The sequence below is a fragment of the Strix uralensis genome, chromosome 21 (genome assembly GCF_047716275.1).
Source record: "Strix uralensis isolate ZFMK-TIS-50842 chromosome 21, bStrUra1, whole genome shotgun sequence".
NCBI classification, from domain to species: domain Eukaryota; kingdom Metazoa; phylum Chordata; class Aves; order Strigiformes; family Strigidae; genus Strix; species Strix uralensis.
This window is the reverse complement of record NC_133992.1, coordinates 2,249,762-2,265,601: the sequence shown is the minus strand read 5'-3', so window position 1 is coordinate 2,265,601 and position 15,840 is coordinate 2,249,762. Positions and strand designations below refer to the sequence as shown.

Below are 15,840 nucleotides of genomic sequence, written 5' to 3'. Positions count from 1 at the left end.
TACACACAAAAGCACGTTACAGGTCATCAAATAGCTTCCCTTCCTCTGATATGCACCTCCCACAGCAGCCAGCTAACCGTACGTGAAGGAGGGTGAAGACTGCGGGCTGACTGATGCAAAGGTCACGAGGATTAACCTCAGGGCTCCTAACTTTCTGCCCTTCCAAATGTCAAAAGACAGATTTGGCCTACGTACAAAGGGATTACTTTGAAGAAAGGGAACGGGAGGAAGGATATTTCAAGTATTCAGGGTTTTTTTTTTTCCATGACACAAAACAGATTCAGCCTCTTTTGTAGCATTTTGATATTTCCACACTACAGAAATCTTGCTTCCTCAGCTGTTATTAGCCACTGACAGACTGCAGATGCTGGACAGTAAGCGTCACTCTTTCACTTAAAAGAAGGGAAGAAGCATTTTTTAAGTTTCTTTCATATTTCAGTTCCATTTCCTGACACTCTTTACAGCAACATCAGGATGAGGAATGGGATCTTTTTAGCAGTGCATATTCTTCAAGACCTGTCATGCTATAGAAAAGGAAAGCAGATTCCTTACATGCCATTTCAGTACCTCGAGCAAGCAATCAGAAATGAAACACAAATTTTATGATGCTGCCTGTAGCAGGAGGAGAGAAAAAGAAAAAGCAGGAATTGCAAAAAATCCTCACTCTTATCTTGCATAGGTAGAAATTAGGCAGTGGTGAGAACTGAGTGGAGCAGGACCCAATCTGTGCCAGAGGGGCTCCGTACAGCACTGCCAGACACCAAGCTGGAGATGGGGATCCTGGCCAAACCCAGGCAGAGCCCAGCACCGCTGAGCGCTGCTCTCCACACCACCAAGGCTGCTTACCTGCCCGAGGACAGTGCTGGACCCCCGTTAGCTCTACCAGATCACACATCAGCACATCCAGCCGTTAACCTTTCCATGACACCAGGAAAGCACAAGCACACTCCCCAGCTGATTAGGACCTGGACATCCTACAGACTCTGTTTCAGAAGCAGCTACTCAGGAACCTGTTGGCTTCCAGAGCCCCTCTCCTACAGCATCTCTGCACTGTGGGAGAAGACACCAGGGCTGGCACTGCCCAGAACTGGCTAGGGACTACTGTGTTTGCTTGTGTGGGCTCTTTGCTGCCTCGAACAGACAAGGATACTCTCAACTCTCAGCAGTCCCTGCAAAAATGTTGATTATGTCTTAGCACTGTACCCAGACAGCACACACAGGGTTACCAGCAGCTTGGTTATTCCTCAGCCACTGCACACTGGAATGAAGAGTTAACTTTATCATAATAATTGGGCTGGACGTCAGGTTTCAAGCAGATTCCCCAGACACAACCAACCCATGACATGAGAGCATAAATCCATATACATTTAGAGATAACAATACCCTCCTAAACCCCCAAACACTCCCTAGTGGTAATGGTCTATACTTCTCTTCCATGTAGGTGCTTCAGAGGAATTTATAAAGGGTGACCTGCACAGATGCCAAAGCTGAGATGGCAAACACCTTGTTTTACAAAAGGAGAACACAAGTTATAAGAGTTTAAGTCATTTGCTCAAGCCCATGTGACGTCAGGAGCTGAACACCAGCAACGTGAAATCCTGACTGCCCATTCCTCGCTTCAGTGATTTAACCCTCAATAGCTGCAGTATCTCACACCACCACAAGCACCTCGGAGAAGCTGGTGTTGCTCTTTTAGAGCTATCCTAGCCAAGGTCACAATGAAGAACAATGGTTTTAGCAAGAATTTTGTTTCATAATTTACTTCAGAATAAGTGGTTTTTATCAGACTATGGTTTTTGAATGCTTCAAAGAATCTGATTCTAATTTTTACACATTTTTCAAGGTGCTTATTGCAAATTTTAAGCAGAGATAACAAATGAAGAATATACTTTAACCCATCATAAACCACTGAGAGCAACCTTAAGCATTGCTATCAATAATCTATTTGCAAAATGCAGTGCAGTCCTGAAGCTCACTGCATCATCTGAGAATTATTTCAAATCCACACGCATTTCTGTTAAATTGACAAATAAGGACACCCCCCAGTGTGGTAGAAGCAGTTGGCGAACTACGTTTTTTGCAATAGGCCCTTTGAGAGAGGACTTGAAAGCAAAGACTGAGAAAGGAGCTAAAGGGCAGATATAAAGACGACAAGCAGGAATGACAGTGGAATGAAAAGGGTGCGAAGAAACTGGGTAACCTTAGGGCTGGGATGTGTCAGGAAGGGAAAACAGAGACTTACAGACTAACAGAGACATGGCCAGGTAGAAAAAGGGTAAATAAATTATATACAATCTAGATAGGAATGGAAGCGTGGAGAAGACATTATTAAGCAAGTGCTCAAGATGAGCATTACTCTTATTCTCCAGCACAAGGAACTGGTAATACCAGCACATTTGGGCTCCACAGATCCCTATCGCTCACACCTTGGAGTGTCCCTCATTAGACTCAGTCTATGTAAAATTTTGAACCCAGCAAAGGAGCTGAAAATCATTTACCATGTTCCAAGTTCTGTGAGGAAATAAAGAGTCCAGGAAATTCCCATGGAATTTTATTTAATCCCTTCTGTAATCTCTATATTGAGCATGTTTAGAATCCCATAGGGAAAAACACCACTCTTTATGACAGTATTTGCAGTACAGCCTCTGGAGGAGGCTTCTGAATTCAGGCAGCAAATTCCTGCCCTCTCCCCCCACACATTCTTTTAACAGCACACAATCTAGGTGCTTGTGGTCAAGTTTGATAGTTTAAAAAAGCAACTCCCCTCATGCTTTCAGTTACAACCCTGTATTTGAGGTACAGTAATTGATCTTACGAGCCCACTATCTCCATTTCAAGTACTGCAGCTCTGCAGTGGTAGTTTTAAGACAACGTCCACACACACGCTCTTCCCACGGATAGGAGTAAAAAGCCTCATATCATTAGTTATCTACCGTAGTGGAGGAATAAGAATTAATCTTCCTGAACTGTTGGAACCGAATCTGAAGCACCTGCACTGTAAAACTGCACACAGGCTCCCCAGGAGATTCTGTAACTGCCCAAGATCAGGGTTTTACAACCACAACGCTGCTATCACCTGCACCCAGGAAAAGAGGCTACAGCACAGAAAGTGTGTTGTCTGCATCCTGTGAGCAAACTGACCATCCCAGGGACACGGGCACATTGTTTCCACCTCAAATGTCAGCTTTTTATTTCTCAGATGTTTCATCACACGTTGTAGGCTGGGGTATAAGATGTCAGCTCCCCCACAGCACTACCAGCCAGCCTGCTCCACCCCATGGCGTGCAAACCTTGGTCCTGATGTATGAACCTTCACTTTTATTATGCCCTAGAAGACTCACTAAGCTTAGACATTTTCTGTGCAGTCTTCCCTGTTTTCAGGGAGCAGACATGCTTCTTTCTGCTTTTGTGGACCATGGAGCGACAGTCCAGAAGGGATCTTAGCCACTAGATACCTCGCACAGCTACAGCTCCCAGTGCTCTTCTCCACGGCAGCAGTGCTGCAAACAGACCCTCCTCCATTGCTGTTTGACCTTGGTCTTCGGTAGAGCTAACAACAGCCCCAAGAAAGAAGAGGTTTTATTTCTAACAACCCTTCCTTGCAACACACTGCCTCAGTAAGTCCCACTGCTTCATCACCATGTTATACTGCTGAGTATTTGCACGTTCATTAATTTTGGCCGCTTGTCAACTTTTCCTTAACCAATTTAAGCAAGGGAAAGGAAAACAGTGACTTCATAGCTTCTCTCAGAAAAAAGCTGATGAGAATTTCACAGGAGGTGAAAGCAGAATTTCTGTTGCCTGCAGTGATCCTCTTGCCAAACACCGAAGACCTGGATCACACAATAAAGAAGTAAAAACTTTCTCAGAGTTAAGATGGCAAAATCCAATTAAGTAGGAAGCATCGAGCAACTAAGTAACAGGGTAACCACAAAACACCTCCTGTTCTCAATTATCATGAGAACAGAATTAAGAAACAGCCTGCCCTCACCCAGGATGAGACCACAAGGGTTTTGTACATTTTAAGGCTTCTTTCCAAGTTAGAAAACACAAACCAGACAGAAAACCAAAACAAACTCTAAAACATAGTAGTATCTTTATTAATAATTTCTGACTCCTCGCATGAGCATACTGCAAATTCAGCCTCTGCACTTAGGCCAGCTCTGATACCACTTAATTGCTGGGAGCATAATTAAGGTACTGCGTTACAGGCCATGGAATATCAGCAACATGTCCCTTTGTCTGCTAAAGGCAGTCAGGAGCTCCCCAGAAGGCTCTCTGCCCCAGAGGACAGCAACGTGCAAAGACACTATAGTAGGAGTATAATATCTTACAGCATAGCATTTACTTGCTTTCAAGTGTTTTACATGGACAGTTCAGGTCACCAATACCCAAATTCAATTCCTTTTTAAACAAGGTGGAGCAGGGGAAGCACTACAGCCATCGAATCAGAAGACAAAGCCAGGCTTCAAGGAGCACAGAGACCCAAGTCAGGCTCAGCACAGCAGCCAGTAAGTGACCAGGTGGTAGATGGACCTGCACGTTTGGCCTTCTCTAAAAGCATGGGGTGTGAGCACATGGCACGGGCTTCAGGAGCACAGACAGACAGGTGAGGCAACAAGTGGGTTCATCAGACACAAGTATCTCCACAACAAGGAAGGCGTAACCTGCTCCCCCCTATGCTGCTGCTTTTATCCTCCATTTTCAGAGGGCCAGAGCTGAAAATAAAGAAGAAAAGGCAGAAAGAACGAGTTGATGAAACAGGCCAACTGCCCAAAATGAAAAGGTGTGAATCTGAGGCAAATCCTTGGTCAGCAAGAAAGCTCTGTGGAAAAAAAAACTACTGGACATACCAAGAGCTGAGGTGAAATATTAAGTTTGAGGAGAAAACGAAATGGAAAAAGGAGAAATTAAAAGATGCCTTGATGAAACAGCTACAAATATCCTTCAACAGCAGCTCCTCAGGGAGGGTTTAAAATGCTCTGCCTGAAGGAAAAGGCAGTGGAGAGAAGGGAAAGGCTGCGCGTGCTGCCGAGCCCCGTCCACCCGTGCATCATGTAGCACGGACAGACTCCACGAGTACTGCCTGGTAAAGGTCTCCAGCCCCGCCTGCATTCATTCCCAACACGAACATGAGCTGGTTATTATGCCTTCTTGTACACAAAAGGGCAAGTAACTTCTTTTAACAATAGCCCTTTCCTTCTCAGTAAGCATACCTTAGGCACATCACGTATTTGCATCACGTGCGTTACTGCAGATACAGCTTCTTATCAAAATAACCAAACGGGAACAGGTCTAACGCTTTGTATTTTCCCATCAAGCCCATGTGGAATAGGCATGTTGGACCAAACTCACTGCTAGGATAATGACATTGTAACCAACAACAAAGCCTGTCATCACCATTTTGCTCAAGCCAGCCTTCTGAAACAGCAAGACCCTTTTCTTTTTCCAAAGCCCTAGGGATCACCAGATACTTCTGTATTAATTATTTACTCCCCATAAATTTTAGTTCTCAAACAACTTTGCTAAGATAACTACAGAAAACCAAAGAAAAGGTGGGCTGTATGTGGGATGGCTAAAGGTCATGAGAATGATTTATGGGAGGGTTTATGCCTTTGTTGCAGGGTTTGACGTGTCATTGTTCTTGCAACTACAATTCAAAGGTATTATTTTTCTAAACACAAATCCCCTTTCCTTCCCTCAAACTCCACAATGTTTCTAACTGAAATTAAGTTAGCACTTAACAAAAGCAAAACACTATAATTTTAGAACCGTATCACTTTGATTTATTTTATTTTTATACTCACAAGAGAAAGAAAACCTTTAGTTCCTATGAGCCTTTTGTCATGACAAACCACAAAGATAATTACTAGGAAGCTGCTCTGGTAAAACCTCCCAAACCGACTGTCACTGGGAAGCCAGACAAACATCCCCAATATAACAACTAAATAATTGATATTAGTGGAATCACAGAACACAATACCTTTAACAGAAATAACCACCAGCCAGCACCCCGTAACTATTACCTCTGTCTGGTTTTTGTGACCAGTATGATTCATGCTTCTGGAACAGAGTAGGAGGTTACTTCATGTAGTATATTATCCAAAGGCTACACTAACTATCAGGAGTCTGTGCAGCGACCCATCAAGGTGTTTTTAGATGGAATGGGTTTTAATCATGGGATGATTTTAAGTTCCTAGCGCATAATCTCTTGAAGTTCCCTTGTTAGTAGAGATGGGGACCTATGAACTTACTTTGACCTTCCACAGGCAGATTTTTACAGAGTTCAGAGTAACCTGGTCCTTTCCCCAGAGTCTTAATTATATTCTCCCTTCATTAACAAAATCCAAATCTTTCACCTTACCACAATTTAGATGACAATTCAACTACAGCAACAGCATTCTGTACCTTTCCATTGAAAACACAATGCTCACACCATCCACATGCCAGCCTGAACACCCAGAAAAATCATTGTAGTCCAGGACCTAAACAGGGGTTCAGAGAAAGAAGAATTTACCGTGTTTATCTCTTCTGCCATTTAATTCTCTTAAAGTCCTCCATACTGCATGGATGCAGAAATGAGCAAATTAATGGCTAATGGCACATGGTCACATTGCTGAATGGGTGGTGTGCGTCCAGAAATCCTAAAGCCAACACAGCAGCAGTGCAGTGGTTCAGATTTGTGGAGGAGGACAACACAGGACCAACACACAGGCTCAGTAATCCTGCTCTTTCTTACCTCTGCTCTTGAAAACCAGCACGTGATAGCTTGCAAATTAAGTAGTAGAACAAAAAATAAATAGTTTGGCAAAAATTACAGCTGTGGTTACAGAAGGAAGAAAGGAAGGGAATGAGCAAAATGTGCTGCAAGAAATATAAAAGTCCACATATTTTAGCATGACACAGGCTTCAGTAGAGACAGAGACACCAAATACCTTATAACAAAAAAACCCCACGAGCGCTTTGCATCAGTCGATTAGAAGCCTCCTGTGATACCCAGATTAAGTGGAAGCTCCCCTCCTCTGCTTTACTTTGGGTCTCCACAGGATAGTGCTTATCTCAGAAATGAAATACTGAAATCATCTTAGGTGAGGAAACTGTGAAAGCAAGCAGGATAAAGGCATCTTTGCAGACACGCAAAGAAAGAGCCGCAGCGCTGGCTGTCTCAGCATCAAGTGACTAATCAGAACAAGCTGTCACAAAGGAGCTCTAACCTTTACTGCAGCAAACACTCCCCCCAAAGCACGCACTGGCCCAAAGACAAAAATGTGATATTTCCATGGAATTAAATAGACAGACTATGTGCAAATTATACTTATTTTTGAGAGCAGTATTTCAAAGCACTGTTTTAAAGAAGGGCTTCAAGAACATGGTGATGAAGACAACGAAGACGGCACTCTCTTGAGACAAAAGGCTACTAAATTCTGTCTCAGCATAAAACTCTCAAAGTAAAAAGGCATTCTAAAGAAAAACATCAGTAATAATTTATTTCCAGAGCTCACCAGGAATTCAGATGGAATTCTAATGGAGTGTTCAGCACACACCTTGCCCTTGTGTCTGCAAAAATACAATCTTTCTGTAAAGTAAGGCTGTCAGAAGTGTACAGGTACCTGGGGTTTTCAGTGTTTGTGAAGAAGAGAACATTCTCCCATTAGAGGACACTAATTCCCCTTGCTGCTCAAACCCTGAAGGGCTTTGGGGCCTTTGAAATATTGTGAGCCATTTTCTAATATAAGAATCCATAGGGGAAAAAAAATCCATAGTGTAGGCCAACAAAAGAAAGCAGCATCACATTTGGTGCCCTGGTCATCTCCTGGTATTAAGCCCAACATATGAGAGGTCTCAAGAGGTCACAAGCACTCACGTTCCTTCTGCAGAAATCCAAGCACAAGTCCACACAGCAGGTTAAGTTTGTGTAACAAAAACAAGTCCTCAGCGACTCCTCTAAATGCTGCTTACAGAACAGTGCTGATTTTACAGGATGCCTGTTACCCTGAAGAATCTGTCACAGCCCAGTGACAGTGGCAGCAATGCACCAGCGTGCCCAGCACAAGCCACCTACCTCGCTCCTCCGCCCCCAAGCACCAGCGCGATGGCGTTTCCAGTCAGAACACGAGCCAGGCGAGAAAAGTCAGAGTGACGGTCTGGTGGTTTCTGGAACACGCGTTCATACATCTCTATCTGCAGCAGAGAGGCAGGAATGGTCATTCTACAGGCAGGGTAGAGGCTACGCTACCAGCCAGCCACATGCTGTTAAAAAGTGGGTAACTGTCCTTGAAATGAGAAGAGGGTTAATGAACTATCCCAACAGTTCTAGTGATCATACACGTCTCTCATTTTTGTAGCAGCTGGGAGAATTTCATCATAGTACAGTACTTACTTTGGAGCTATTTCTCTTTCTTGAGAAGGATTTGAAGTTACTGTGAAGCATCCCAAGTCTGCCTCTGCTTTACCTTTAGCACTGGGGATCCCCCAGTGAAAAGGGCTCTACCGCACGTACACACCTGTCAATGCGGCCTTCAGATAGCGTTTACTGGCTGAGTGTGTCAAAAAGCCAAGCATGCATCCATGAAGAAGACATGAGCCCCTTATCCCTACGTTTCCTCTCATAAATTGAGGCCAAACAGATTTAAAGAGAACACTATCTGTGTAACAGCAAGGTGCACATCAGAATAACCTGTAGTATCATTATCTCAGATTACCTTTGATACATGGATTACAGCTAAGTGACCAGCCACCAAAGCAGGAATCACTTACCAGCTTGGGCAGACTTCTTTTGGAAAAAACTCTGCGTGGACAGTGGAGATGAAGATGAGCAGAACACCAGCTCCGCATGTTGAGCCATTCCACAGTCCGGGAAGGGAGAGGCCCATCCTCCTTATGGAGCAGGACAAGTTGCTTCTGGGCTCGGACCGCAGTGTTCTCCAGCATCCTCTCCAGCTGCAGCACGTTACAGACACCAAAGGAATGGGGGCGTCAGGTATTTACTGCTCCAGTATCAGTTTAACAGAACAGTGTATTGTGAAATACATTATATATAGATACATTATATATTATATATTATACACACCCACATCTGACCCCTACTCCCATCTGAATCTGCAGACAACTACGCACATGAAGAACCCTCAAACAAGACTGATTTAGACAACTACGTTGTTAGATGTGGGCTTACACGGCACACAGAATTCTAAAATCAGACAAGGATTCAAACCTGAATGCTTAAAAATGAATGCTTTTTACCTAAGATACAGGCCATTAACTGCACAGCACAGACGCACGCTGTTCGTGCAAAGTGAGATTGCTTCCCAAGTCATACTTAAGCCCACAAATGTTCAGCATGTTTTGTTCTTTCATTTTTTCCTTTTTGCATTCCTTACTTTTATTTTTCTGTTGTTTTAGGCAACCGATGGCGACTTGCTTTCACTGCGCTTCCTGCCTCCCACATACAGTCATGAAGAACCAACACAGTGACATACAAGAACACTGCAGATGGTGCCAGTCCCAGGCTCTTTGGAGGTCAGACTCAGCACTTCACAAACCTAAAAAACCCACTTGCGACTTCATTTTTAAATTTCTTGCAGAATTTATGTGCCTGGTCAAACAACTTTTGTAATAAAATATCTAAAATCAAAATGGATAGTAGGGGGAAAAAAATACAGCTTACAATCTGTAATAAAATATATTAAATTATTCATACAATACAATTTATATCTACTTTTTGCTAGGCACACACCATGAATTCCATCCAGGCAGAAAAGAATTTCTCTCTCTATCTGGAGATCCTGCAAAGAAATTCTGGACAGAAATGCAAAGCTTCAAAGCAATATGACTCTTGATTTACCATTGGCCAAAATGACTCTTTAGAGGAAAAGAACTTAGCTGGAAATACTTCTACAGAAAACTTGCCATTTCAGAGGATCCTCATTCAATTCTTTTTCTAGTTATAATGCACATTTCTCAGGAATATTTCATTATTTATGCTTCACTGGGTATTAAACCCAGGAAAATTCATGAGTATGAAACAACCTTCTTTGATCCTGGCTTGCATCAGCACTAGCGTGGCCAGCAGGGACAGGGAAGGGATCTCACCCCTGGACTCGGCACTGGTGAGGCCGCCCCTCGATGAGTGGGTTCAGTTTTGGGCCCCTCACTCCAAAAAGGCCATTGAATGACTCGAGCGTGTCCAGAGAAGGGCAACGGAGCTGGTGCAGGGTCTGGAGCACAGGTCTGATGGGGAGCGGCTGAGGGAACTGGGGGAGTTTAGTCTGGAGAAGAGGAGGCTGAGGGGAGACCTCATGGCCCTCTCCAACTCCCTGAAAGGAGGGTGCAGAGAGGGGGGATGAGTCTCTGGAGCCAAGGAACCAGCGCCAGGACAAGAGGGAATGGCCTCAAGGTGTGCCAGGGCAGGGTCAGACTGGCTCTTAGGAAGGATTTCTTTGCAGAAGGGATTGTTGGGCGTTGGAATGGGCTGCCCAGGGCAGGGGGGGAGTCCCCATCCCTGGAGGGGTTGAAGAGTCGGGTTGAGCCAGCGCTGAGGGATCTGGTGGAGTTGGGAACGGTCAGGGTGAGGTTCATGGTTGGACTGGAGGAGCTTCAAGGGCTTTTCCAACCGAGATGATTCTGGGATTCTGTGACCTGGACTGTTAACACTGCAAATATGGGAAGGAGCTATTTCACACCTCTCCAACAGTAGGCTCCTGGTCTCCCAGCCCGACGATCAAGATGCAGTCAGCCTGCCGGATGCAGCGCTGAGTCCAGGGAGTAAGGGTGCTGTCTGCCTGGTAGAGTACGATACGGTGAATATCCTCCTGCTGTCCCAGCCAGCTAGTTAGTCGGTATTCATGGATACTGGGGACAGAAAAGGAAAAAACTAAATTCAAACGGTTTTATACCACAGCTCCTAACAGAGTAGAAAGAAATCTTAAATAATCAAATCTTAATCAGGCACAGAATCCAAAGGGCAGAGACCTGCATCTCTTCCTCGTCCAGTCTAAGAATCTTATCTGCTCACATTTCCAGGCTCATGCTTGCTTTATTTCTCTGTTATTTACACCGTTAGATATATACACAGAGGAAAGAGGATGCAGTGACACCTAACTTCAGTAAGACTTCCATGGCACCCCTGAGTACACAATACCCACTTAAAGCAATTCAGCTCTTCCAATTTCGCAAGTAACTATGGAAAAAAGAACCAGCGTTTGTATCAAATACTCTTGAAACACTGTTGTCTCAAACACCTTGATGAGAAGGCACAATATACGTTAGAACACAGGATTTTATTCCCAAACACTGTATATTTATAACACCAGTATAGTATCTTTCTGCATTTTTTCGTAAGTAATAATGAGGTCAGGTACCTATCCAGCGCAGCAGAACCAAGTCGCTGTTTGATGTTATCACTGGTGAGCAGCAAAGCAGGACCTGGAAGAACAAGAAGTCCCATATGTGAAGCCCTGCCATTCAGCTCCTGACAAACTGTATTGAGAAAAATACAGCTATAACAAACGCAGTTCTGTGATTTTGCTCTGAAGATCATGATGGAACCGTGTATTGATCAGGGTTGTTGCAGAAGAGCTGGCACAAAGTCTTCACAAAAATTGTCACACATACCTACAATAACATCTTCCCATTCTCCATATTCCTACAGCTCTGTTACAGGGAAGTGATCTCACCCCTGTACTCAGCACTGGTGAGGCCGCCCCTCGATGAGTGGGTTCAGTTTTGGGCCCCTCACTCCAAAAAGGCCATTGAATGACTCGAGCGTGTCCAGAGAAGGGCAACGGAGCTGGTGCAGGGTCTGGAGCACAGGTCTGATGGGGAGCGGCTGAGGGAACTGGGGGGGTTTAGTCTGGAGAAGAGGAGGCTGAGGGGAGACCTCATGGCCCTCTACAGCTCCCTGAAAGGAGGGTGCAGAGAGGGGGGATGAGTCTCTTGAGCCAAGGAACCAGCGCCAGGACAAGAGGGAATGGCCTCAAGCTGCGCCAGGGCAGGGTCAGACTGGCTCTTAGGAAGGATTTCTTTGCAGAAGGGGCTGTTGGGCGTTGGAATGGGCTGCCCAGGGCAGGGGGGGAGTCCCCATCCCTGGAGGGGTTGAAGAGTCGGGTTGACCCAGCGCTGAGGGATCTGGTGGAGTTGGGAACGGTCAGGGTGAGGTTCATGGTTGGACTGGAGGAGCTTCAAGGTCTTTTCCAACCTAGACAATTCTGTGATTCTGCATTAGTTATAACCTACAAGCTCTCTTTCACAGAATCACAGAATCATTCAGGTTGGAAAAGACCCTTGGGATCATCAAGCCCAACCATCAGCCCAACTCTACAAAGTCAATCATATTAAGAAGGTGGGTTTGTGTTTGTAGAGATTATACAGTGCTGCAATCCCCTGGTGCTTCAAAAAATTAAGAAAAGAGAAAGAGAGAAAGAGAGAAAGAGAGAAGAGAGAAAGAGAGAAAGAGAGAAAGAGAGAAAGAGAGAAAGAGAGAAAGAGAGAAAGAGAGAAAGAGAGAAAGAGAGAAAGAGAGAAAGAGAGAAAGAGAGAAAGAGAGAAAGAGAGAAAGAGAGAAAGAGAGAAAGAGAGAAAGAGAGAAAGAGAGAAAGAGAGAAAGAGAGAAAGAGAGAAAGAGAGAAAGAGAGAAAGAGAGAAAGAGAGAAAGAGAGAAAGAGAGAAAGAGAGAGAGAAAGAGAGAAAGAGAGAAAGAGAGAAAGAGAGAAAGAGAGAAAGAGAGAAAGAGAGAAAGAGAGAAAGAGAGAGAGAAAGAGAGAAAGAGAGAAAGAGAGAGAGAGAGAGAAAGAGAGAAAGAGAGAAAGAGAGAAAGAGAGAAAGAGAGAAAGAGAGAAAGAGAGAAAGAGAGAAAGAGAGAAAGAAAGAGAAAGAGAGAGAAAGAGAGAAAGAAAGAAAGAGAGAAAGAAAGAGAAAGAGAGAGAAAGAGAGAAAGAAAGAGAAAGAGAGAAAGAGAGAAAGAAAGAGAAAGAGAGAAAGAAAGAGAAAGAGAGAAAGAAAGAGAAAGAGAGAAAGAGAGAGAAAGAGAGAAAGAGAGAAAGAAAGAGAATTAAAGAAAGAGTAAGAACAAAAGAAAGAAACACTTCTCATCGCATTCCCTAGTGTCATGTAGGATGTTTCTACTGCAGCTGTATTTTCACAAACACAACATGCAGAATATCACATACCTTTTGCAACCACAGAAAGCCCAGGAATCTGGTTTCAAAGAAAAAAAGCTATTTCGCTGATCTGTTGAAATACAAAATTTATTCATCCTGCACTGAACCAACTCCCCAGATGAATCCTAAAGCTCTCTATAGTAGTCCTACTTCTTATTCAACACGCCAACAGGAACCCCTACCACTACCAACCCCGAGGAGGAAGAGACTCCCGAATCTGCAGGACAGTCCGACTTGCACTACTTCCACTATAAAGAGAAGCGAACGCACACACCTGGCAACAAAGTTATACCCAAGATGAATTTTGGTGCACATAAACTAAAGTGCCTGCAAGAAACCTTATTTTTCTTATCAGCAATTCTACTTCAGCAGCAGCAATACATGCCATATGTGGTGGAGGTTGCAGAATAACAGCAGCTAGATACAAAAAAGCAAACAAAACTTAAGGGATTAACCTCATACCTGAAGAAAACATCTGTCTCTGAGAAATTCACATTTACAAAACATGAAAGAGCGGTCGCCTTCTATTAAAATTTTCATTATGTAATCCGTCTTTTTTTCATTATTAAAATAACTGAAATTTATACACAAAATAACAAAACAATTACGTGAAGTTCCTCAAGGCACATAAAGCAGCACGGCTTAATGTGTTCAGTAAAAATTAAGGGACCACGAATGAACAACATGGTAAAAGGTCGCAATTTCACACTTCAATGCTCAAAAAGTGAAAACCACAAGTACAGTACCTGGAGCCGGCCGTCCTGACCTTCAGGGCCAACTCACTTCCCCCACAACGCTCGATTCCTCCTGCAAAGACTTTATTCTGGTTCAACACACTTTGGTGTTAGACTTAAGAAAACTCAGAAGTATAATTTTTCATCTTCTAGTTTCAAACATCCAAATAATGTTTGCTCTTTGTTACACTGATGATGAAGGAAGAGCAAACAAAAATGGACAGAAATATCCCATAAGCAAAGACCAAAATATAAAAAGTAAAAGCTGGTTAGAAAGCACAGAATTTAATTTCCCCATCCCCCAATAAAGTTTATGGCAGTTGGTTCCTACGAAAGCAACAAGTCCCATATTAGTTCATAAGCATTTCAAGAGCAAAACTAGTTTAACTTGCCCTTTACTCCTGCATCTGTGCTGCTCCTCCTTTGTGCTTGTCTGCAGGGAACAGACCCGATGCTTGGGGGGTTTTTTACCACCTTATTTTTAACATTGGTAGATTCTTTGATCTGATTCACCATCCAGCCTCACAAACAGTTGGTCTAGCACAACTTCGGATGGCATAAAGGGATTAAAAGAGATCTCCCAGAAGAAATACTGATGACATTGTATGTGATGAAGATGGCTTTTGAAAAAGCATTCAACAGCAGAGTTATCATTTGCGTTCATTAATGTGTCGAAACTCTCAGCAAAACAGAAATGATATGTAGACCAAATATTCTTCCAGGGTATGTGACTTACAAAGCTTTATGACAGTGGTGGAAGTTTAGTAGGTAAAGACAAACAGCCAGGAATGCAAAATGAGCCGAGGAAAACAATAAAAATGTCAAGTAAGAGAGACTAACGCCGAGGAGGGAACAGCGTGCTCCACCTCTGCGTTCGCCTGCTGCCTCCCTGCACCCCGTCACTCAGACCCAAGAACATCAGCAAAGGAGCTTGGAGTGCATCATGCTGGTCTGATGCACTGGGGCCCATGCCCTAAGGTGAAACCATGGAACACGGTGACTCTGCCAGCCAGCACACCTTTTATACAAGGCGAGAGGCAGACTTCGTAGAGCTGGGGAGCATCTTTATGTTAGTCAAGTTCACCCACAGACATCTTGAATGGGGACAGCACATCCCCATCAAGCATCAGTAGAGCCTTGGAGAGGCGTATGAGTTCAGAAACCACGTGCACTCACCTCACTTTTATATTTGGGAAAGAAGCAGTTCACAGTACATGACACAAAGAGGCGTGTGCAGACAGACACACAGCGGTGCCGGCTCGGGAGGAGGCTGCCCAGCACCCCCTCCACACACCCCCTCCGCACAGGACAAAGACACCCAGACCCTTCTTCACCCCCAGCACAGAACATAGTGATGCTTCCAACTGAACCGACTCTGTTTTGTTTCAGAAATAACAACCATCTGCGCTACACTTCCAATTTCTAGCAAACTCCCAATTAATCAACCATTAAATAAATCCATTAATGCGATCAAGAACACCAACATATGCGTTCTCATAAAACAGAATGACCAAAAGTGTTATTTAAACTAAACTGCTGAGAGCAACAAAGTATTAAAAAAAATCACTCCAGTACATAGCACTCCAACAGCCACACCAGCAGGCAGCAGCAACCAAGACAACGTGGTGGTGCATCCTCAGCGTGCACTATCACAGTTACACACCATCAGCTCGTGATGCTCTGGCCACACCTGACACCAGCCTTGCAGGCAATTTCCAGCTGCAGTTGGCATCATGAAAACATCCCTCCGTCCTCCAGCAGCTGCCTGCACCCCTTAGGGACTGTTCTCTTTCTGTGGGATTAGACATGGGGTGAATAGCTTGAAGTTAAGAACATAGGAGAGGTGATTTGAGGTAACATCAAATATTTATCTAAGCCCAACAGTGTGTCTCTGACTTCGACCAGCAGCAGATTGCTGGGGAAGAGTGTTAGAGCAAGGAAAACGTAAT

General features: G+C 44.1%; 1 protein-coding gene across 4 annotated transcripts in view; it reads right to left on the bottom strand.

The window, feature by feature from the left end:
• Positions 1–15,840, bottom strand: part of PNPLA7 (patatin like domain 7, lysophospholipase) — a 131,966-nt gene that overhangs the window by 45,642 nt on the left and 70,484 nt on the right. For all 4 annotated transcript variants that reach the window (XR_012631873.1, XM_074891587.1, XM_074891589.1 and 1 more), the window contains 4 exons: positions 11,361–11,424; positions 10,683–10,851; positions 8,758–8,940; positions 8,063–8,181 (listed from right to left, as the gene is read on the bottom strand). Coding sequence is in view for 3 of the 4 variants with exons in the window: in XM_074891587.1 (XP_074747688.1) it covers positions 8,063–8,181; positions 8,758–8,940; positions 10,683–10,851; positions 11,361–11,424 (535 nt within the window). In the remaining variant the exon portion in view is untranslated. The remainder of the gene's footprint in view (positions 1–8,062; positions 8,182–8,757; positions 8,941–10,682; positions 10,852–11,360; positions 11,425–15,840) is intronic.